This window comes from Pristiophorus japonicus, chromosome 23, assembly GCF_044704955.1.
Source record: "Pristiophorus japonicus isolate sPriJap1 chromosome 23, sPriJap1.hap1, whole genome shotgun sequence".
NCBI lineage: Eukaryota > Metazoa > Chordata > Chondrichthyes > Pristiophoridae > Pristiophorus > Pristiophorus japonicus.
The window spans coordinates 21,861,787-21,884,451 of NC_091999.1; the positions used below are offsets into that span (position 1 = coordinate 21,861,787).

General features: G+C 44.4%; 1 protein-coding gene across 1 annotated transcript; it reads right to left on the bottom strand.

The window, feature by feature from the left end:
- Positions 1-1,197: 1,197 nt before the first annotated feature.
- LOC139235434 (gastrula zinc finger protein xLCGF3.1-like) lies at positions 1,198-22,665 on the bottom strand. The gene is made up of 3 exons (XM_070866552.1): positions 22,633-22,665; positions 19,019-19,161; positions 1,198-1,579 (listed from the first exon to the last, which is right to left on the bottom strand). The coding sequence occupies exons 1-3, from the start codon at positions 22,663-22,665 to the stop codon at positions 1,198-1,200; spliced, it is 558 nt and encodes a 185-aa protein (XP_070722653.1).

The window sequence follows — 22,665 nt, forward strand, 5'->3', positions numbered from 1 at the left end:
GTTAAATGATGTTCTCATCGATGTGATGGATGTCAGTGTTTGGGAATGGGTCATTCTGAGCACCTTGTGTCTGCATAAAGCACTTCCAGGGCAGGTAAAGCACGGGGTTAGATACAGAGTAAAGGTCTCTCTACACTTTCCCAACAAACACTCCCAGGGCAGGTACAGCACGGGTTAGATACAGAGTAAAGCTCTCTCTACACGGTATCATCAAAACGCCCAGGGCAGGTACAGTACTGGTTAGATACAGTGTAAAGCTACCTCTACACTGTCCCATCAAACACTCCCAGGGCAGGTACAGAACGGGTCAGATACAGAGTAAAGCTCCCTCTACACTGTCCCATCAAACACTCCCAGGACAGGTACTGCACAGGATTGCTGCACTGTCAGTGTTGCCATCTTTCAGATGAGTCGTTCAACCGAGGCCCCATCAGCTCTCAACCAATATCACTCAAACAGATTCTCTGGCCATTGCTGTTCATGGCAGCTTGCTGTGTGCAAATCATCTGCTGCATTTCCTATACTACAACAGTGAATGCACTTCAAATGTACTTTGGTGTTGTTGCACTTCATTGGCTGTAAAGCACTTTGAGGTCATGTGAGGTGTTGCATAAGGACAGGTCTTTGTTAAATGAAGGAGAAAAGTTCCAAAAAAGGAACAGTTAGTAACAGTACAACAATTAGTCTCTTCTTATATTGGAGAATTCAAGGAATCGACACACTGTGTGTTGGAACCAAAGCTGATTTATTTGTCAGATATCCAGAACATTAAATCCAGCCCAGTTACAGGGGAAACACAGCCCGACTGTCAGAATGAACACGATTCAGTCCTGATGTGATTCACAGCAGAATCCAACCCTGCAGTCACTTGTGAACTCGCAGGTGTCTCAGCAGGTTGTATGGGGCAGTGAATCCCTTCCAACAGATGGAAAGGTGAATGGCCTCTCCCCAGTGCGAACCCGCTGGTGTGTCAGCAGGTTGGATTTCTGAGTGAATCGCTTCCCACACTCTGAGCAAGTGAACGGCCTCTCCCCAGTGTGAACTCGCTGGTGTGTCAGCAGGTTGTATGGAGCAGTAAATCGCTTCCCACAGACGGAGCAAGTGAACGGCCTCTCCCCAGTGTGAGTGCATTGGTGTTTCCTCAGGTCATTTCTGCTTTTAAAGCTCTTCTCACAGTCAGAACATTTAAACGGTTTCTTATTGGTGTGAACAAGTTGGTGTGCCAGTAGGTTGGATGAACAAGTGAATCCCTTCCCACACACGGACACAGGTGAATGGCCACTCCCCAGTGTGAACTGGCTGGTGTGCCAGTAGGCTGGATGAATCACTGAATCCCTTCCCACACATGGAGCAGATGAACTGCCTCTCCCCGGTATGTATTCGCTGGTGTCTCAGCAGGTGGGATGGCCGAGTGAATCCTTTCCCATACTCTGAACAGGTGAACAGCCTCTCCCCAGTGTGAATGCGCTTGTGAATTTCCAGCTCAGAACGGGTAACTGAATCCCTTCCCACAGTCTCCACATTCCCACGGTTTCTCCATGCTGCTGGTATCTCTCCAGATTGGATGATCAGTTGAAGCCTCGCCCACACACAATACGTTTACAAATTCTCTGCGCTGTGAATGGTGCGATGTTTTTTCAGGCTGTGTGACTGGTTAAAGCTCTTTCCAAAGGCAGTGCCATGGAACACTCTCACTCGGCTGTGTGTGTCTCAGTGCTTTTGCAGTCACACTGATGTTTGGAATATTTGCCTGCAGGCAGAAGAGACAAACATTTCTCCTTCCACATTCAAAGGCCAATGATATTCATGTTGCGGTGGATCAAGTGACTCTGTGAGATCTTGGTGATGTTTGGTTCCAGTTTCCCATCTGCAAATCTTCCCCTTCTAATCCCCTGAAAAAGGAGTTTACAAATGTCATCCCTACTCCCCATGTTGAAATCCAAACCCATTACATCATTGCCAATATTTTTTCCTTCTTGCTGAAGTTATTGACTCTGGCTGGGTTCAGTTCTACATTCACTGGGTCCTCTCCCTCTCCTCCCCTGAAGGTGCTGACACTGGTTGGATTCAGTTCTACACTCAATGGTTCCTCTCCCTCTCGTCCCCTGAAGGTGCTGACACTGGTTGGATTCAGTTCTACACTCAATGGTTCCCCTCCCTCTCCTTCCCTGAAGGTGCTGACTCTGGCTGGTTTCATTTCTACACTCACTGGTTCCCCTCCCCTGAAGCTGCTGACTCTGGCGAGGTTCTAGTTAGGCCACAGCTAGAGTACTGTGTGCAGTTCTGGTCACCACATTACAAGAAAGATGTGATTGCACCACTCAGGGTACAAAGATTTACGAGGATGTTGCCTGGACATGAGAATTTTAGCTATGAGGACAGATTGGATAGACTGGGGTTGTTTGTTTAGGAAAAGAGGACGCTGAGGGGAGACCTCATTGAGGTGTATAAAATTATGAGGGGCCTAGATAGAGTAGATAGGAAGGATCTATTTCCCTTAGCAGAGGGTCAATCGCTGGGGGTGCATAGATTTAAAGTAATTGGTGAAATGTTTAGATGGGATTTGAGAAATCTTTTCACCGAGAGGATGGTGGGAGTCTGGAACTGACTGCCTGAAAGGATGGTAGCGGCAGAAAACCTCATAACATTTAAAAGTACTTGGATATGCACTTGACGGGCCTAGATAGAGTGGATACGAAGGACCTATTTGCCTTAGCAGAGGTGTCACCTGTGGCTCAGTGAGTCAGAAGGTTGTGGGTTCAAGTCCCACTCCAGAGACTTGAGCACAAAAAATCTACGCTGACACTCCAGTGTCACTGCACTGTCGGAGGAGCCATCTTTCGGATGAGGCTTTAAACCGAAGCCTGGTCAACTCTCTCTCTGGTGGACATAAAAGATCTCATGGCACTATTTCGAAAAAGAGGAGGGAAGCTACCCCCGGCGTCGTGGCCAATATTTGTCCTTTAATCAAAATAACAAAAACAGTTTATCTGGTCTTTATCACATTGCTGTCTGTGGGAGTTTGCTGGTCACAAATTAGCTGCCGCCTTTCCCACATTACAACAGTGACTACACTCCAAAAGTACTTCATTCTCTGTGAATAGCTTTGAGACGTCCGGTGTTCGTGAAAGGCGCTATATAAATGTACGGCTTTCTTTAATGTGCCATAACCTACAGAGCTACAGACCAAGAGCTGTACAGTGGGATTAGGCTGCAGAGCTATGTGCCAGCCGGCAGGGACACGGTGGGCTGAATGGCCTCCTTCTGTGCTGTCAATGTCTGGGATTCGATGATGTCACAGGTCTCACCAGCAGCTGAGCTGCCTGATTGGTGATTGACAGCCGAGAGTCTGCGCATGCACACCGGGAAAAGCGTCCGGCACAGCGCCCCCCTCGCGATCGCCATCGGTAATAGCCGCGCATGCCCAGGGGACACCAACCAACTCCTCCCCCCCACACTCGGAGCTGCGCCTCTGCACTCGGATCCTGTGGTGTGGAGTCGGCGCGGCGCCTTCTGGGGAAAGGCGTTTGTGTCCGTTAAAGTGCCTCGAGCGGTGATGCAAAGCGACTTTCCTCCACTCTGATTGGGTAGAGATTTGCGCGGGGGAGCGGGGGGGATAGGGAGAGAATAAAGGGAAATCCAAACCCGAGAGCCGCCCATCCGGGTCCCCGAGACCAGTTTTCAGCAGTTTGGCGGAGCGCGCTCGAGGGACATGTGACCGGTACTGATTGACGGGAGCTTCCAACCAATGCGGAGCGAGCGGGTCGGGGTTGGAGGAACGAGCCAGCGACAGGTCCTCCAACCAATTGGGGAGCCCGAGGGGCGGGATTTGTGCCACTGATTGTCTGAGCCACAGGGCGCGACCTTGTGCAGTCCCTTGTTCAGGGCCTGGTGTCCTTGGAGATGGAGCACGCAGTGTCCACCGGTACGCTCGCGGCCTTCCGCGAGAGGTGGGCACCGGAGGGACTGGAGTGCATCATCACGCCCGGCAACCAAATTTTAATTTGATTTTACGTTTTAAAGTTTAATTTGTTTTAATTGCCGGTGCTTTTAGTGTCCCCCTCTCCTTTTATAGGGGGCACTGGAAAAAGGAACAATTTGATTTTAGTGCCCAAAAAAAAAACACAAAAAAACCCCCCCCCCCAAAAAAAAAGGGCCTTGTAACTGTCTTGTGTGTGTCATCCAGGTCGGGTGGCACGGATACATGTTTTATGTTTTGCAGGTTAACTCAAAAGAGTTTCAGGGCCTGGGGCCAGGGGAGGCTATGGGCCTTTATTGTGCGCCCTTTTGGACACATCATCATCATCATCATAGGCAGTCCTTCGGAATCGAGGAAGACTTGCTTCCACTCCTGAAGTGAGTTATGTGGTGGCTAAACAGTCCAATACGAGAACCACAGACTGTGTCACTGGTGGGCGGGACAGGTTTGCTGCACACTCCTTCCGTGCCTGAACTTGACCTCTTCATGCTCTCGGCATTGAGACTCAAAGTACTCAATGCCCTCCTGGATGCACTTTCTCCATCCAGGGCAGTCTTTGGCCAGGGACTCCCAGGTGTCAGTGGTGATGTCGCACTTTATCAGGGAAGCTGTGAGGGTGTCCTTGTAACATTTCTGCTGCCCACATTTGGCTCGTTTGCCGTGGACACAAGGCTCTGGGGCTCACAACCCACTGGCTCACATTTTAATGCAGATTTTTAAAATTCATCCTTTTAATATAGACTTGTTAAATTCATCAATAAAAGCAGACAAACCCCGTGCTTCTGTGGAATAGTCGGGAGGAGACCAGCATCGCGAGACCTGAGCGGACGTGGGAGTACAAAGGGTAGTGGCAGCTTGGAGCAGCGGCAGTCAGGAGGAGGCCAGCATCACGAGACTTGATTGGATGCGGGAGTACAAAGGGAAGCAGTCAGGAGGAGGCCAGCGTCGCGAGACCTGAGCGGACGCGGGAGTACAAAGGGCAGCAGTCAGGAGGAGGCCAGCATCGCGAGACCTGAGCGGACGCGGGAGTACAAAGGGCAGCAGTCAGGAGGAGGCCAGCTGCAGCAGGAACATAAAGTGAAAAAAAATCGAAATCGAAGTGTGACGTCACAGCCAAGCAGGTAAGTGATTGGCTGGTGGATATGTGACTTTATTTTCTTTAAGAAATCTTTGGTATTGTTGTAGGTTTGGAACTGCAATTAAATATATGTGATCTTTATTATCTAAGGAGAACCAGTTGATTAAATCGGCTGTGTGCTGAAACAGTTTGGGTGGAGATAAGGAATAATAAAGGGAAAAAGTCACTTGGTGGGTGTATTCTATAGGCCGCCGAACAGCAGCAACTCTGTTGGTCAGAGTATAAACCACGAAATAGTGGGGGCTAGTAAAAAGGGAACAGCAATAATCATGGGTAATTTTAATCTCCATTATGATTGGACAAATCAAGTTGGTCAGGTAGCCTTGAGGAAGTGTTCATCGAGTGCATAAGGGATGGGTTCCTTGAACAGTATATAACGGAACCAACCAAGGGGCAAGCTATCTTAGTTCTGGTCCTGTGTAATGAGACAGGATTAATAAACAATCTCCAAGTAAAAGATCCCCTTGGAATCAGTAGCATGATTCAATTTCAAATTCAGATGGCAGGGGGATGGGAACCTATGTAGGGAGGCAGAGGGAAATAAAAGGGAGACAGAGGCAAAAGAGAGAAAGGAGAATAGTAAAAGTGGAGGGCAGAGAATCCCAAGGGCCACATTACAGCAAAATTATAAATCGACAATGTGTGTTAAAAAGACAAAGCTGAAGGCTCTGTGTCTTAATGCAAGGAGTATCCGTAAAAAGGTGGATGAATTAACTGTGCAAATAGATGTTAACAGATATGGTGTGATTGGGATTACAGAGACGTGGCTCCAGGATGATCAGGGCTGGGAACTCAACATCCACGGGTATTCAACATTCAGGAAGGATAGAATAAAAGGAAAAGGAGGTGGGGTAGCATTGCTGGTTAAAGAGGCGATTAATGCAATAGTTAGGAAGGACATTAGCTTGGATGATGTGGAATCTATATGGGTAGAGCTGCAGAACACCAAATGGCAAAAAACGTTAGTGGGAGTTGTGTACAGACCTCCAAACAGTAGTAGTGATGTTGGGGAAGGCATCAAACAGGAAATTAGGGGTGCATGCAATTAAGGTGCAGCAGTTATCATGGGTGACTTTAATATGCATATAGATTGGGCTAACCAAACTGGAAACAATACGGTGGAGGAGGATTTCCTGGAGTGCATAAGGGATGGTTTTCTGGACCAATATGTCGAGGAACCAACTAGGGGGGAGGCCATCTTAGACTGGGTGTTGTGTAATGAGCGAGGAATGTGTAATGTGAGGCCCCTTGGGGAAGACCATAATATGGTGGAATTCGACATTAGGATGGAGAATGAAACAGTTAATTCAGAGACCATGGTCCAGAACTTAACGAAGGGTAACTTTGAAGGTATGAGGCGTGAATTGGCTAGGATAGATTGGCGAATGATACTTAAGGAGTTGACAGTGGATGGGCAATGGCAGACATTTAGAGACTGCATGGATGAACTACAACAATTGTACATCCCTGCCTGGCATAAAAATAAAAAGGGAAGGTGGCTCAACCGTGGCTATCAAGGGAAATCAGGGACAGTATTAAAGCCAAGGAAGTGGCATGCAAATTGGCCAGAAATAGCAGCGAACACAGGGACTGGGCTAAATTTAGCACTCAGCAGAGGAGGACAAAAGGTTTGATTAGGGCAGGGAAAATATAGTACGAGAAGAAGCTTGCAGGGAACATTAAAACGCACTGCAAAAGCTTCTATCGATATGTAATGAGAAAAAGATTAGTAAAGACAAACGTAGGTCCCCTGCACTCAGAATCAGGGGTAGTCATAACGGGAAACAAAGAAATCGCAGAACAATTGAACGAGTACTTTGGTTCGGTATTCACTAAGGAGGACACAAACAACCTTCCGGATATCAAAGGGGTCAGAGGGTCTAGTAAGAAGCACGAACTGAGGGAAATTCTTATTAGTTGGGAAATTGGGTTGGGCACATTGATTGGATTGAAGGCCGATAAATCCCCAGTGCCTGATGGATTGCATCCCAGAGTATGTAAGGAGGTTGCCTTGGAAATAGCGGATGCATTGACAGTCATTTTCCAACATTCCATAGACTCTGGATCAGTTCCTATGGAATGGATGGTAGCCAACGTAACCCCACTTTTTAAAAAATGAGGGAGGGAGAACAGGGAATTATCGAACAGTCAGTCTGACATCGATAGTGGGTAAAATGATGGAATCAATTATTAAGGATTTCTTAGCAGCGCATTTGGAAAGAGGTGACATGATAGGTCCAAGTCAGCATGGATTTGTGAAAGGGAAATCATGCTTGACAAATCTTCTGGAATTCTTTGAGGATGTTTCCAGTAGAGTGGACAAGGGAGAACTAGTTGATGTGGTGTATTTGAACTTTCAGAAGCTTTTCGACAAGGTCCAACACAAGAGATTAATGTACAAAGTTAAAGCACATGGGATTGGCGATAGTGTGCTGACGTGGATTGAGAACTGGTTGGCAGACAGTAAGCAAAGAGTAGGAGTAAATGGATATTTTTCAGAATGGCAGGCAGTGACTAGTGGGGAACCGCAAGGTTCTGTGCTGGGGCCCCATCTGTTTACATTGTACATTAATGATTTAGACGAGGGGATTAAATGTAGTATCTCCACATTTGCGGATGACACTAAGTTGGGTGGCAGTGTGAGCTGCGAGGAGGATGCTATGAGGCTGCAGAGTGACTTGGATAGGTTAGGTGAGTGGGCAAATGCATGGCAGATGAAATATAATGTGGATAAATGTGAGGTTATCCACTTTGGTGGTAAAAACAGAGAGACAGACAATTATCTGAATGGTGACAGATTAGGAAAAGGGGAGGTGCAACGAGTCCTGAGTGTCATGGTACATCAGTCATTGAAGTTTGGCATGCAGATACAGCAGGCGGTTAAGAAAGCTACTGGCATGTTGGCCTTCATAGCTAGGGGATTTGAGTACTGGGCAGGGATGTGTTACTACAGTGTACAGGGCCTTGGTGAGGCCACACTGGAGTATTGTGTACAGTTTGGTCTCCTAACTTGAGGAAGGACATTCTTGCTATTGATGGAGTGCAGCGAAGGTTCACCAGACTGATTCCCGGGATGGCGAGACTGACATATCAAGAAAGATTGGATCAACTGGGCTTCTATTCACTGGAGTTCAGAAGAATGAGAGGGGATCTCATAGAAACGTTTAAAATTCTGACGGGTTTAGACAGGTTAGATGCAGGAAGAATGTTCAAAAATGTTGGGGAAGTCCAGAACCAGGGATCACAGTCTAAGGATAAGGGGTAAGCCACTTACGACAGAGATGAGGAGAAACTTCTTCACTCAGAGTGGCGAAACTATGGAATTCTCCACCACAGAAAGTTATTGAGGCCAATTCACTCAATATATTCAAAAAGGAGTTAGATGTAGTTCTTACTGCTAGGGGGATCAAGGGGTATGGCGAGAAAGTAGGAATGAGGTACTGAAGTTGCATGTTCAGCCATGATGGAATACAATGTCGGAAAGTGTGAGGTCATCCACCTTGGGGAAAAAAAACAAAAATTGGGAATATTATTTGAATGGGGAGAAATTACAACATGCTGCGGTGCAGAGGGACCTGGGGGTCCTTGTGCATGTATCCCAATAAGTTAGTTTGCAGGTGCAGCAGGTAATCAGGAAGGCGAATGGAATGTTGGCCTTCATTGCGAGAGGGATGAAGTACAAAAGCAGGGAGGTCCTTCTGCAACTGTATAGGGTATTGGTGAGGCCGCACCTGGAGTACTGCGTGCAGTTTTGGTCGCCTTACTTAAGGAAGGATATACTGGCTTTGGAGGGGGTACAGAAACGATTCACTAGGTTGATTCCGGAGATGACAGGTTTACCTTATGATGATAGATTGAGTAGACTGGGTCTTTACTCGTTGGAGTTTAAGAAGGATGAGGGGTGATCTTATAGAAACATTTAAAATAATGAAAGAGATAGACAAGATAGAGGCAGAGAGGTTGTTTCCACTGGTCGGGGAGACTAGAACTAGGGGGCACAGCCTCAAAATACGGGGGAGCCAATTTAAAACCGAGTTGAGAAGGAATTTCTTCTCCCAGAGGGTTGTGAATCTGTGGAATTATCTGCCCAAGGAAGCAGTTGAGGCTAGCTCATTGAATGTATTCAAGTCACAGATAGATAGATTTTTAATTAATAAGGGAATTAAGGGTTATGGGGAGCAGGCGGGTAAGTGGAGCTGAGTCCACGGCCAGATCAGCCATGATCTTGTTGAATGGCGGAGCAGGCTCGAGGGGCTAGATGGCCTACTCCTGTTCCTAATTCTTATGTTATGTTCTTATGACCTCATTGAATTGCGGTGCAGGCTCGAAGAGCCAAATGGCCTAATCATGCACCTATTTTCTATGTTTCTATGATCTCTAACCAGCGTACTAAGCTTAAATAAAGGGGACTATGAAGGGATGAGGGCTGAGTTGGCTAAAGTGGACTGGGAAAATAGATTAAAGTGTAGGATGGTTGGTGTACATTTCAGGAGATATTTCACAACTCTCAAGAAAAATATATTTCAGTGAGGAGGAAAGGGTGTAAGAGAAAAGATAGCAATCCGTTGGTAACTAAACGTGTTTCAGCATCCTGATCATTTGAGCCAATATCGTTTCTCACTATGGCGGTGATTCCATCCTTTATCATCAGAGCTACCCCACCTCCTTTTCTTTTCTGTCTTTCCTTCTGGATTGTCAAGTACCCCGAAATGTTAAGTTCCCAGTCTTGGTCACCTTGCAACCATGTCTCTGTAATGGCTATGAGACCATATCCATTTGTAACTGGTGTTGGTGCTAAACCCTGACTAAGAACCTAGAGGTCCCACGTTTGCAGCTCTGGGACTTTTTCACGGGAACAGGCCCAGGTTGGCAGCCTTTGTAAAGGTACGATGCAGATCTGTGCACCGCTATCACTGTTCGTCGAGCCATAGAGCGCATGTGTGGTCACCTTTTAAATGAACACAGAGTGCTTGGAACTTCAGGGCCTCATCCAGATTCAGCACCATCAGGGGAGGAGAGGGAGGGGAACCAGTGAGTGCAGAAGTTAACCCAGTCAGTGTCAGCACCATAAGGGGAGGAGAGGGAGTGGAACCAGTGAGTGTCGTACTGAACCCAGCCAGAGTCTGCACCATTAGGGGAAGAGAGGGAGAGGAACCAGTGAAGGAGAACGGAACCCAGCCAGAGTCAGCACCATCAGAGTAGGAGAGGGAGTGTAGAACTGAAACCAGCCATAGTTGGTGGGGAAAACTGGGAATGGAGGATAAAATGTCTTGAGAAGTGCGATGTGTTTGGATTTCAGCAGAAGGAGGAGGCAGCGATTTACAGCCTTGGAGGAACAAGAGAGGAAAAAATGTTCCATAATAACTAGAATTTACTGTTCTGAATTTTTTTTGTGTACTTATGGTGATGAGATCTGTAAACTCCTTTTACAAGGTATTCAAAGGATTTGAAGATGGAAAACTCAAACCAAACATCACACCAAGATCTGATGGAGTCACTCGATTCCTCAGGACCTGAATATCATCGGCCTTTCAATATAGAAGGAGAAATGTTTGTCTCTTCTGCCTGTGGGAAAAATTGCAAACATCAGTGTGACTGGAGAAGCACCGAGGCACACACACCCGAGTGAGTGTTCCAGTGCACTGACTGTGAAAAGAGCTTTAACCAGTTACACAGCCTGAAAAAACATCGCAGCGTTCACATCGGGGAGAACCGTACACGTGTTGTGTGTGTGGACCAGGCTTCAACTGAGCGTCCAACCTGGAGAGACACAAGGATACCCACACCATGGACAAACCGTGGAAATGTGGAGACTGTGGGAGGGGATTTAGTTCACCGTCTAACCTCGATATTCATCAGCACAGTCACACCGGGGGAAGGGATTCACTCAGCCATCCAGCCTGCGAACACACCAGGGAGTTCACACCGGGAAGAGGCCGTTCACCTGCGCCCAGTGTGGCAGGGGATTCACTTGGTCATCCCACTTGCTGACACACCAGCGAGTTCACACTGGGGAGAGGCTTTCCACTGCTGAACTTAGCGTGTGCCCCATAGCATCTCTCTCACCTTCGATGTGTGAATAGAGCATCATGGCTGCAAACCTGGTTTTAATTTAAATTTGAATCCACTCAGGAAATGTATTTGACAAAAGATGAACAAGTAGACCGATCATATAAATTAATTGGCAAAGCTTTAGATTCACCAAAATGAACAAATAAACACATCAGAGCCCAATAGTCCAGCTCTGTATTCACAGGAGAATGTCTGTTATCTAACTGATCGCGTGGACAGAATATAGAAAGACCATAAGTCCAAGAACCTGTAGAATCTGTTGTAAATATCTTTCAAATCCTGACTGGTACAATCTCTCTGTTTCCTTTCAATTGAAATGACTAAGATGAGAGGGGTTTAAGAGGAGTGGTCAGTGAGGGTGGAGAATAAGGGTGAAAGGAGTTGGGATGAAGATGGTTGGAGACAGATGTGCAAGGGGAGTTGGGATGCGGGGTTTGGTGAAGAGTAGTGTCTCAATTTCACTGAATAAAATATAATTACTGTCACCAATACGAGTTAAGTGAAAGCTTTCTGAACTTAGGTGTGAAAGGGCGAATTGGCACAGACCCAAAAACTCAACAAATTGACTTGACAGATAGTAATTAATCAATATTTTGTTCAGTGGAACTGGGGTCCGTAGATCTCTGGCCATCTCGTTTTACTCAGCCAGGCTATCAATCCAGGATGGAGAATTTCTGGGAGATGTAGGACTAATCTACCAGTAATTGAGCGATGGGTTTGCTAAGCATGGCTAACCTGACAGAGTGTGCCAGGAACAATGAACATGTGAAGCTGCTCCATACCACTCACTTGACATCATTCCTTGCGAGTCCACAAGGTGACTCGTACTGAAACTCGGTCGATTGGGTCCAGAGTCAAATTGACGAGGGCAAGTTCCAATTTGACAAAGGGAAGCGTATATTGGTTTACGCAACCCACCTCTGTGCACAGACTTGAGAAATTAACAGGTGAGAGAGGAGAAGCATAAGGAGCAGGCGAGACAGAGAGGGGAAAAGATCTAAGGTGCAAGTTAACCCAGCCGAGAACTCAGCAAAGGAAGGACAAAACAGAATTAGAGAATAAGTTACTGAGATGACAATTTAAAAGGTGAAAAAGGGGAACTTAAAGTTGAAACCAACACTGAAGCTGTCAGTGTCTGTGCCGAGAAAAATAAAGCACAAGATTACTGAGTGAAAGGAACCTGAAAGGATGCTGGAATTTAAGTTTGGGTGAATTATATTAGAGTGGAAGTTTTCCTGACCATGACTGTTTAAGAATTTACAGTATTCCTTTTGTCTGAAAGTCTGTCTTTGAAAAAAGCATCTGTTATGTTTGTTTTAGCTTCACCCACTTTTCTCTGCATGGAGCTCAAAGCCATTTAACCCTTTGTTGTCTTGGATGTTGGGAGTTTTACAGAAGTGTGGATGTGTTGAGTATGTTCATTTCAATTCAGATTGTGGAACTAGTAGCATTGGATCTTTGTGATTTACATTTTGAAGTTAAAGACGCTGCTGTGGATATATTTTGACTGGGGCAAGCAGTGCAACTCTGAAAGTCAGGCGAGTTTGTTTTACAAAAGATAAGCTTCAGCCTTGAAGTTACGGTTGCCATGTGCCTGATGCATGGTTTGAAATTTCCATAGCACTTTGTTTTTTCACATTTAAACAAATTAAATCAATATTTGTCTACTCATAGTCAGTATTTTTAGTCATTTGGAAAAGCACCTGAAGGTAACAATGATGTAATTTACTGTGTTCTGTAAGCATGTGCTATTTTGTTTCATTTTATCTGTTCTGTATTGTTTAGTTAATAAAATATTGGTCTGAATTAAATTGGAGCTATTGAAATTAACTACGCTATGTTTTATTCAAGGATAATAATGATAGCTTTACTAATGATTTTGCTGTTTTAACGGATTTTTAATTCTTAAGGAAGTTATGAAGTTCCAAACTTAAAAAAAAATAACCAAGTGTTGATTTAAAACAAACTTCTGTTTGTTCACTTGAGTAGTAACGAATTCAGTCTTCTGTTTATAATCAATTTATTCTTTACCATCAGCATGAAAAGCAATTTACAAGTGGAATATAGTCACAGATGGAGCACGTGTAACCAGGCACGGGTATCTCCATGCTAACGAACAAAGGAAAAAGCTTACATTTATAGACTGTTTTCTTATCAAACTGGAGCCGGCATTGCCTAATATGGTAGTCTCTGGCTACTGCATAGTTCAGAGACACAAGTTTACAACAGCAACACATTTAGAAGCATTGCGGCCTGGCCAAGGTGATCATAAACCACTAGTTCTGGACTTTACTTATCCTAACAATATTTCTAATCCATTCTATTATGAATATCGAAGCCTGGTTGGTCACAAAACACCAGCTGTTGCTCAGTGAAATCTGTCTCTCTCTCCCTAATAATATGAACTACATTTTCCCACTATCGAATGAATTAAACATAAACCCCTTTCAGAAGCTGAATTAACCAGGGTCCACGTGTCAACCTGTCCCAGAGGTTTTTTTTTATGGGTTACATTACATGTTGACAAAGTGTTTTATATCCTTCTTTGTCTTTACTAATCCTGGTTTCCTCTCAGTGTCCTTCCCTTTCCTTATATTTTCAATGTCTCTTATTGACTTCCTTACAGCATAATGCAATGCCCAGATTCCCTGAAGCTATTATCCGTGCTATCACCAATCCCAGCTGGAACAATCTAATTAGATACTACTTTCCTCCATTCCTGATTCTCATGTCTCGGGATTGCCTGTTCTGTCTTTCTATTCGTCTATATCATTTGCACTGTGTGTTTCTGGGATGTCCTAATTCGCTGAATTATGAGCTTTAAAGCCAGAAACAAGGAGAATATAGTGTCCTATATGTGGAATGACTTGAATGGCTTCATCCTCCAGAGGCAGTCTTGTCTGCAGATAAGTTGCGTCATGCTGATGTGCCAGAACCAATGTTTAGCAGCGATACATGTGCTCCTCGGTGGAATCAAGCTAAAGTGATGTTCTAGTATGGGGCATCGGTTTAACCCACAGTCATATACGTGACAGTAGTAGTCACACAATACTGTCCTTTTCCTTTACACACGGTATTAGTTTGGCCTTCACCCCATTTACTTACTTCAATCTGGCATTCTGGAGATTCTTTGTCGAGGTTGAACCCACAAGCTGGAGCATCTATAAACCCATGTTGTCCCTTTCAGAGTACAACACTGCATATCTGGTGCTATCCAAGTTCCTCCCTTCTTAATCAGATATCTTGGATATTCCTCATACTGCTTATGGATCGGACCGAGCTCAGTCTTCCACCCTTGCAAACAGTTCTACCCTATACACCGGCCAAGATTTCGTTTCATTTCCATTTTTCCTTAGCAAAGGCAAGACCAATCCCAATGGTCTAATATCTTCACTTCTTTCTTCTTCCCTACGAGCCAAAATCTCCAATCCTATTGTCGGCATCACATCAAAGCCTATGACTTGGTTGCCCTAAACCATTTTCTCAGTTGTTCTTCATGAATAAACAAAGGGATTTGATTACTCTCTCTCTTGTCCAGTCCCTTCTGTATCACATTCATCATAAATGTCACAGAGGCTACACATGATACCTCCAGTAAGCCACATCGTGTTCCCATTCACTTTCTATATCTATTCTGTTTACTCCTGCTAACCTTGCTGTGGCTCCTATTCTGAGCTATCCTGTCAGCTCTCACTTTCCTTGTGATTTAAACTGATTCTCCTTGTGTTCTCCATCTTCCTCATCCCTTGGTTCCTGTTTTCTCTTCTTTACTAACACATTATTTACTAATTCTCTTCCCATTTTGTCTATTAATTGTGAATATCTCCCTTCACATAATCTAGTTGATAGATTCAAGCTCATGTTTAAAACTTTTGATTTCAATGAACAATTTAAAAACACACATTGTTATATAATACATTTCCTGATTCAGTTACTTCTAGTCCATTAAATGTGGGTTCTTTTACTGGATGGGTCAGGTCGAGTTCTTTTTGTGAGGTGGGATGTCATTTTATTTAAGTCCCACATATGATGAACACGATCAGCGTTTGTACTTGGCAAACCAATAGTTAACATTACTGATCAACATACAATATTTCTTACTTTAAAATAACCTGCCGTCATTACCTTTTAAGTTTGTATTGAAGTATGTTATAATGGTCTTGAATTACTTATTGTCCTGGAGTGATACTAACTCTTTAAGTGAACACTATTAATTTAGTGTTTGGGGTCAGGATGTGTTCCAACCCACCTGGTTCAGGGGAGTCTTCCTGGTCTCCTAATCTTCCCAAGGAGCACGCTTTAGGGTTCTTTCTCTATTACCACTAAAAGTATGCTTTTGAGGGTCTATACCTCGGTTTATCACGGATTCCAAAACTAACTCTTTTGAGGTCCTCTGTTTCCTACTGGAGATCGCCTCTCACTTGGATCCATGTTTTTTTATGGAGCTTGTAAGGTCTGGCCTCCTTATCTCCCACCTTCAGCTTGTAGCGGATCTGTACACAGCCATGGCCACCTTTTCCAGACAGAGACAGGCTGACTTTTTTTGTTTTTAGCCTCTCTACAAGCTTTCTTTGTTCAGTACTTAGTGGAGGCCTTGAAACTGATGACCATTCCAGCTGTAAGGAAATCCTAATTTGGTCAGCATTCTCGCTCCTGTTAATTCTAATGCCTCTGACAAGTAGCAGTGTGTTTAACTCTATCCGGATTATTTCAAAGTCGCTTTCTCTATGGAGAATGTGTGACGACCTTGATGGTTTAAAAAGTTCTCTCACTCTCCTGTGCCACATTAGCCATTTCATGTTGTGCTGTTGTCGATAACTGAGCATGCCTGAGACTCGTTCACACACACACGCAGCGGTATCCCAGTATCATGCCACATGTGACATCTGATCCAAGCCATTTGAGGTGATCTTATCAAAAGATCGTGGGGTGTCTGAAGATCTTTGCTCATCTCACTCTGCACGGTCCCGATGTCTCGGGTAGTGACCAGATGATCAAATTCAGTTTTCTTATTGTTCAGTGTAGGCAATGACACAAACATCTCAGAGAAATCTTAGCAATTTCCTACACATCCCTGACTTTAACAAGAATTTACATTAACACCAGATTGTACCCAGGTGATTTATGACAATTCACCCAGGAACAATGAGTTAAGAAACATTTCTATTTGGAGATGTAACTTTCCTGTTTTCTTCTTATATCCTCACTCATTTCCTCTCATTACATTTTATACAGTGTTCACCATTTCATTCATGAGCACAGAGGAACTTTTCTGTCGAATACAATATTATCATACTGTCTTTAAACATCGATCAAACATTCCCACTTGGTCCAAGTTTTGACCCAGTTTCTTTGTTTAATTTTATTTAACCGAACCTCTTCTTGGACCTTTTATTCTCCAAAATATGCCAGAGAGCAATTCAGTATCCAAGAGGAAGGATGTTAGTTACCTTTAGCATAACAGTCGCCCCCAAAAACTTATTTCTGAATACATAGTTTGGACAGAACCACAGAGACAGGACTTTTTCAAAAATAAAACTTAATTATCTCAATTTTCAGCTAAATTTTCCTTCCCATGGGTTTGACCAGTGATGCTTAGCAATATATATATATATATATATATATATATATATATATAAAATCAGTTTTAATTTCACAAACAAATTATGCCCAGACTTTGTCATTTTACAAAGAAGACAAAAGTAACAATCGCGTTTGGATGCAAGTCATTTATCTTCCCCTTCGAGCAGTGTGACTTGGACAATAGGATTACATCGGATATAGGACACAGAAACAGGCCATTCGGCCCAACCAGTCCATGCCGGCGTTTATGCTCCACTCGAGCCTCCTCCCTTCTTTCCTCATCTAACGATATCCACATAACCCTCGATTCCCTTCTCCCTCATATACTTGTCTAGCCTCCCCTTAAATGCATCGATACTATTCGCTTCAACCACTCCCTGTGGCAGTGAGTTCCACATTCTCACCACTCTCTGGGTAGAGGTTTCTTCTGAATGCCCCATTTGATTTCTTGGTGACTATCTTATGTTGATGGCCTCTAATTATGCTGGTCCCCACAAGTGGAAACACTGTGTCTACTCTATCAAAACCTTTCATCATTTTAAAAACATTTGGTCACCCCTCAGCCTTCTTTTTTCAAGAGAAAAGAGACCCGGCCTGTCCATCCTTTCCCGATAGGTACACGCTCGCCTTTCTGGCATCATCCTTGTAAATCTTCTCTGCACCCTCTCCAGTGCCACCATACCCTTTTTATAATATGGTGACCAGAATTGCACACACAAAGTCTAACCAAGGTTCGATACAAGTTTAGCATAACTTCGCTACTTTTCCATTCCACAACAATTCAATTCTATAACAATCGATCGCAATAATTTAACTCAATACTTTAAATTCTTAAGTCCAACTGTGTCAGCATGCTGCAGATAACTGGAGATAATGTTGTCTTAACTGCTGGATCTTTTGCTATTCCATCAACCTCTTATCCAACTGGAACTGGCATTGTCTAATATGGTAGTCTTTGGCTACGGCATAGTCCAGAGACACAAGTCTGCATTTTCTTCACCATGCATCAACAATGTTAGAAGTACGTAAAACACTGGTCTTCCTGTGGCAAGCACAAACCACTAGTCTCTGAACTCTTCTTTTTCAAACATAATATTTCTAATCTAAACATTCTATGATGAAAATATCCACGGCCAGTTGTTTGCAAACACCAACTGCTGCTCAGTGAAATCTCTCTCTAATGATAACAACCACATTTTCCCCGATATGCAATGAACTAAACATGAACACCTTTCAGAAGCTGAATTAACCGAGTTCCCTATGCCAACACCCCTCTCATCTTCCATTCACTTCAACTGAAAGGAAAACGCCAGATTGTATCAGTCGGGATTTGAAAGATATTTACAACAGATGCTAGATATTCTTCGAGTTAGCATTGTTCTCTATTCTGTCTAATCGAGGAGTTTGATAACAGGCTTTCTCCTGTGAATGTAGAGCTGGAATCTTGGGCCGGAATGTATTTACTTGTTCATCTTGTTGACTCTAAACCGTTGGCAATTATTTGATGTGATCTGTATTTTCTTAAATACATTTGCTGAATAAATTCAAATTTAAATTGAACCCAGGTTTGCAGGCGTGAAGCTCCATTCACACATCGAAGGTGAGAGAGATGCTGTGGGGCACACGCTAAGTCCAGTATCTGAAAGTGATTCACAGACTGGGTTTTGTGTTTAGTGATCCGGGGCATGTTACCGACACCTTCCCACAATTCCAAGGGGAGGAGAGGTACTCTGGAAGGTATGGGGAACTGGCATTTGTCCACGAGAGTAACCAAAGGTATGAGAACTGAAATAATCCAGAGTTAGAAAGGAGAAAAGGCCCCAAAATGGTGGAGTCAGTAACAGGACATCAATTAGTCTCCTCTTATCTTGGAATATTAAATGTCGACACACGCTGTTATTGAAACATCAAAATATTATATTCCAGCCCAGTTATAGGGGTTATTATCATCAGAAACAAACTTCAACTGTCGGAATGGACACGATTCAGTCGGGATGTGATTAACAGCAGCAATGATAGCAGAATCCAACCACTGCAGTCACTTGTGAACTCGCTGGTGTGTCAGCAGGCGGGATGACACAGTGAATCCCTTCCCACACACGGAGCAGATGAACGGCCTCTCCCCAGTGTGAACTCGCTGGTGTGCCAGCAGATTGGATGACACAGTGAATCCCTTCCCACACACGGAGCAGATGAACGGCCTCTCCCCAGTGTGAACTCGCTGGTGTGCCAGCAGGTGGGATGACCGAGTGAATCGCTTCCCACACACGGAGCAGGTGAACGGCCTCTCCCCAGTGTGAACTCGCTGGTGTTTGAGCAGATTGGATGACAGAGTCAATCCTTTCCCACACTCCGAGCAGGTGAACGGCCTCTCCCCGGTGTGAACTCGCTGGTGTGCCAGCAGGTTGGATGAAACAGTGAATCCCTTCCCACACACGGAGCAGATGAACGGCCTCTCTCTAGTGTGAACTCGCTGGTGACTCAGCGGGCTGGATGACACAGTGAATCCCTTCCCGCACTCAGAGCAGGTAAACGGCCTCTCCCCAGTGTGAACTCGCTGGTGTGCCAGCAGGTCGGATGACTGAATGAATCCTTTCCCACATTCAGGGCAGGTGAACGGCCTCTCCCCAGTGTGAACAAGCTGGTGTTTCACCAGGCTGGATGACTGAGTGAATGGCTTCCCACACACGGGGCAGGTGAACGGCTTCTCCCCAGTGTGAATGTGTTGATGAATTTGCAGCGCAGACGGGTAGCTGAATCCCTTCTCACAGTCCCCACATTTCCACGGTTTCTCCGTGGTGCGGGTGTGGTTCTGTCTCTCCAGGTTGGATGATCAGTTGAAGCCTCCTCCACAGACAACACGTTTACAGTTTTCCCCCGCTGTGAATGGTTCGAGGGTTTTTCAGGCTGTGTAACTGGTTAAAGCTCTTTCCACAATCAGTGCACTGAAACACTCTCACTCGGGTGTGTGTGTCTCAGTGCTTTTTTCAGTCACATTGATGTTTGTAATCTTTCCCCACAGACAGAATAAACAAACATTTCTCCTTCCACATTCAAAGGCCGATGATATTCAAGTCCTGCTGAATCGAGTGACTCTATCTGATCATGACGTGATGTTTAGTTTGAGTTTCCCTCCTTCAAATCCTCCCCTTCTAACACCCTGCAAAAGGAGTTTACAAAAGTCATCACTAAGTACAGGATCGAAATTCAGAAGAGACAATTCTAGTTTCTATGGAACATTCTTTCCTTCTGCTGTGTGGCTTTAAGTATTGACTTAATAAAAATAATAAAGAGGGAGAAGATATATTGAGGGTAAACTGACAAGGAACATAAATACAGTCAGAGCTTCTACAGATATATAAAAAGGAAGAGATAGCAAAAATAAACGTTGGTCCCTGAGAGAATTAAACGGGGAAATGGCAGAGACTTTAAACAAATATTTTGTGTGGTCTTCACGGTGGAAGACACTAAAAGCATCCCAATAATAATAGATAATCAAGGGTTCACAGGGAGCGAGGAACTTAAAACAATCACTATCACTGGAGAAAAAGTACGAGACAAACTATTGGGACTAAAGGTGGACGTCCCCTGGACCTGATGGCCTGCATCCTGGGGTCTTAAAAGTGGCTGCAGAGAAAGTGGATGGATTGGTTGTAATCTACCAAAATTCCCTGGATTCTGGCAAGGTCCCAGTGAATTGGAAAACCTCAAATGCAACACCTCTATTCAACAAGGGAGGGAGAGAGAGAGAAAGCAGGAAACTATAGAGCAGTTAGCTGAACATCTATCATTGGGAAAATGCTGGAGTTCATTATTAAGGAAATAGTAGCAGGACATTTAGAAAACCATAATAGTCAAGCAGAGACAGCATGGTTTTATGAAAGGGAAATCAGGTTTGACAAATTTGCTGGAGTTCTTTGAGGATGTAACGAGCAGGGTGGATGAAGAGGAACCAGTAGCAGTTGTGTATTTGGATTTCCAGAAGTCATTCGATAAGGTGCCAGATAAAAGGGTACTGCACAATATAAGAGCTCACAGGGTTGGGGGTAATATATTAGCATAGATGTAGGATTGGCGAACTAACAGAAAACACAGAGTCGGGATAAATGGGTCATTTTCAGGTTGGCAAACTGTAACTAGTGGGGTGCCACAGGGATCAGTGCTGGGGCCTCAACTATTTACAATCTATATTAATGACTTGGATGAAGGGACGGAGTGCACTGCAGCCAAATATGCTGCTGATACAAGTGGGAAAGCAAGTTATGAGGAGGACACAAAGAATCTGCAAAGGGTTATAGACAAGCTCAGTGAGTGGGTAAAAATTTGGCAGATGGAGTATAATGTGGGAAAATGTGAGGTTATGCACTTTGGTAGGAAGAATAAAAAAGCAAATTATTATTTAAATAGCGACTGCCAAATGCTGCGGTACAGAGGGATCTGGGGGTCCTTGTGCATGAAACACAAAAAGTTAGCATGCAGGTACAGCAAGTAATCAGGAAGGCAAATGGAATGTTGGCATTTATTGAAGGGGAATGGAGTATAAAAGTAGAGAAATCTTGCTACAATTGTACAGGGTGTCCGTGAGACCACACCTGGAGTACTGCGTACAGTTTTGGTCTCCTTATTTAAGGAGGGATATACTTGTATTGGAGGCAGTTCACAGAAGGCTCACGAGGTTGATTCCTGAGATGAAGGGGTTGTCTTATGAAGTAAGATTGAGCAGGTTGGGCCTGTACTCATTGGAGTTTCGAAGAATGAGTGGTGATCTTATTGAAACGTGTAAGATTCTGAGGGAGCTTGACAGGGTAGATGCAGAGAGGATGTTTCCCCTCGTGGGGGAATCTAGAACTAGGATGCTTAGTTTCAGAATAAGGGGTCGCCCATTTAAAACGGAGATGCGGAGGAATTTCTTCTCTGAGGGTCGTGAATCTTTGGAATTCTCTACCCCAGAGAGCTGTGGAGGCTGAGTCAGTCAATATATTTAAAAGGGAGATAGACAGATTTTTGAATTATCGGGGAATCAAGAGTTATGGGGAGCAGGCAGGAAAGTGGAGTTGAAGTCAAGATCAGATCAGCCATGATTTTATTGAAAGGCAGAGCAGGCTCGAGGGATCCAATGGCCTCCTCCTGCTCCTATTTCTTATTGTTAATCTGTGAACCTTGACCTGAACCTTCCAAAATGTTACTGATTTTGAGGAATAGACAAAATATCTAAGCATTGATAAATGCATCATCAAACATCTCCAACTGAGCTAACCTGCTGTAACTATGTCAGTATTTGTGTCAGCTGTGACTCAGTGGGTAACACACTTGCCTCTGGGTCACAAGGTTGTGGGTTGATGTCGCACTCCAGAGACATGAACACAAAAATCTCAGCTGATGCTCCAGTGCAGTGCTGAGGGACTGCTGTACTGGCGGAGGTGCTGTCTTTTTGATAAGATGTTAAACCGAGACCCCATCTGCTCCCTCAGGTGGATGTAAAAGGTCCCATTGCACTATTTCAAGCAGAACAGGGGAGTTATCCCCGATGTCCTGGCCAATATTTTCCCTTATCAGTGAAGCAGATTATCTGGTCATTATCACATTGTAAATTGGTTGCTGCGTTTCCTACATTACGATAGTGACTACACATCAAAAATAACTTAATTGACTGTAAAGCGCTTTGGGGCATCTGGTGGTGGTGAAAGGTGCGAAATAAATGCAAGTCTTTTTATTTTCTATGTGTCTTTTATTACTCTCCCTTCTCCCATTGTGCCTCCTTTTGTCTGCTGTCACTTCCCCACCTCTTCTTCCCCACCCAACTTTACAGTTCATTTCTTGTGTACATGGTCTCTCTCTCTCTATCTCTCCTTTCCCTCACTGTATCGCTCCCGATAAGCTGTCCATTTGCCAT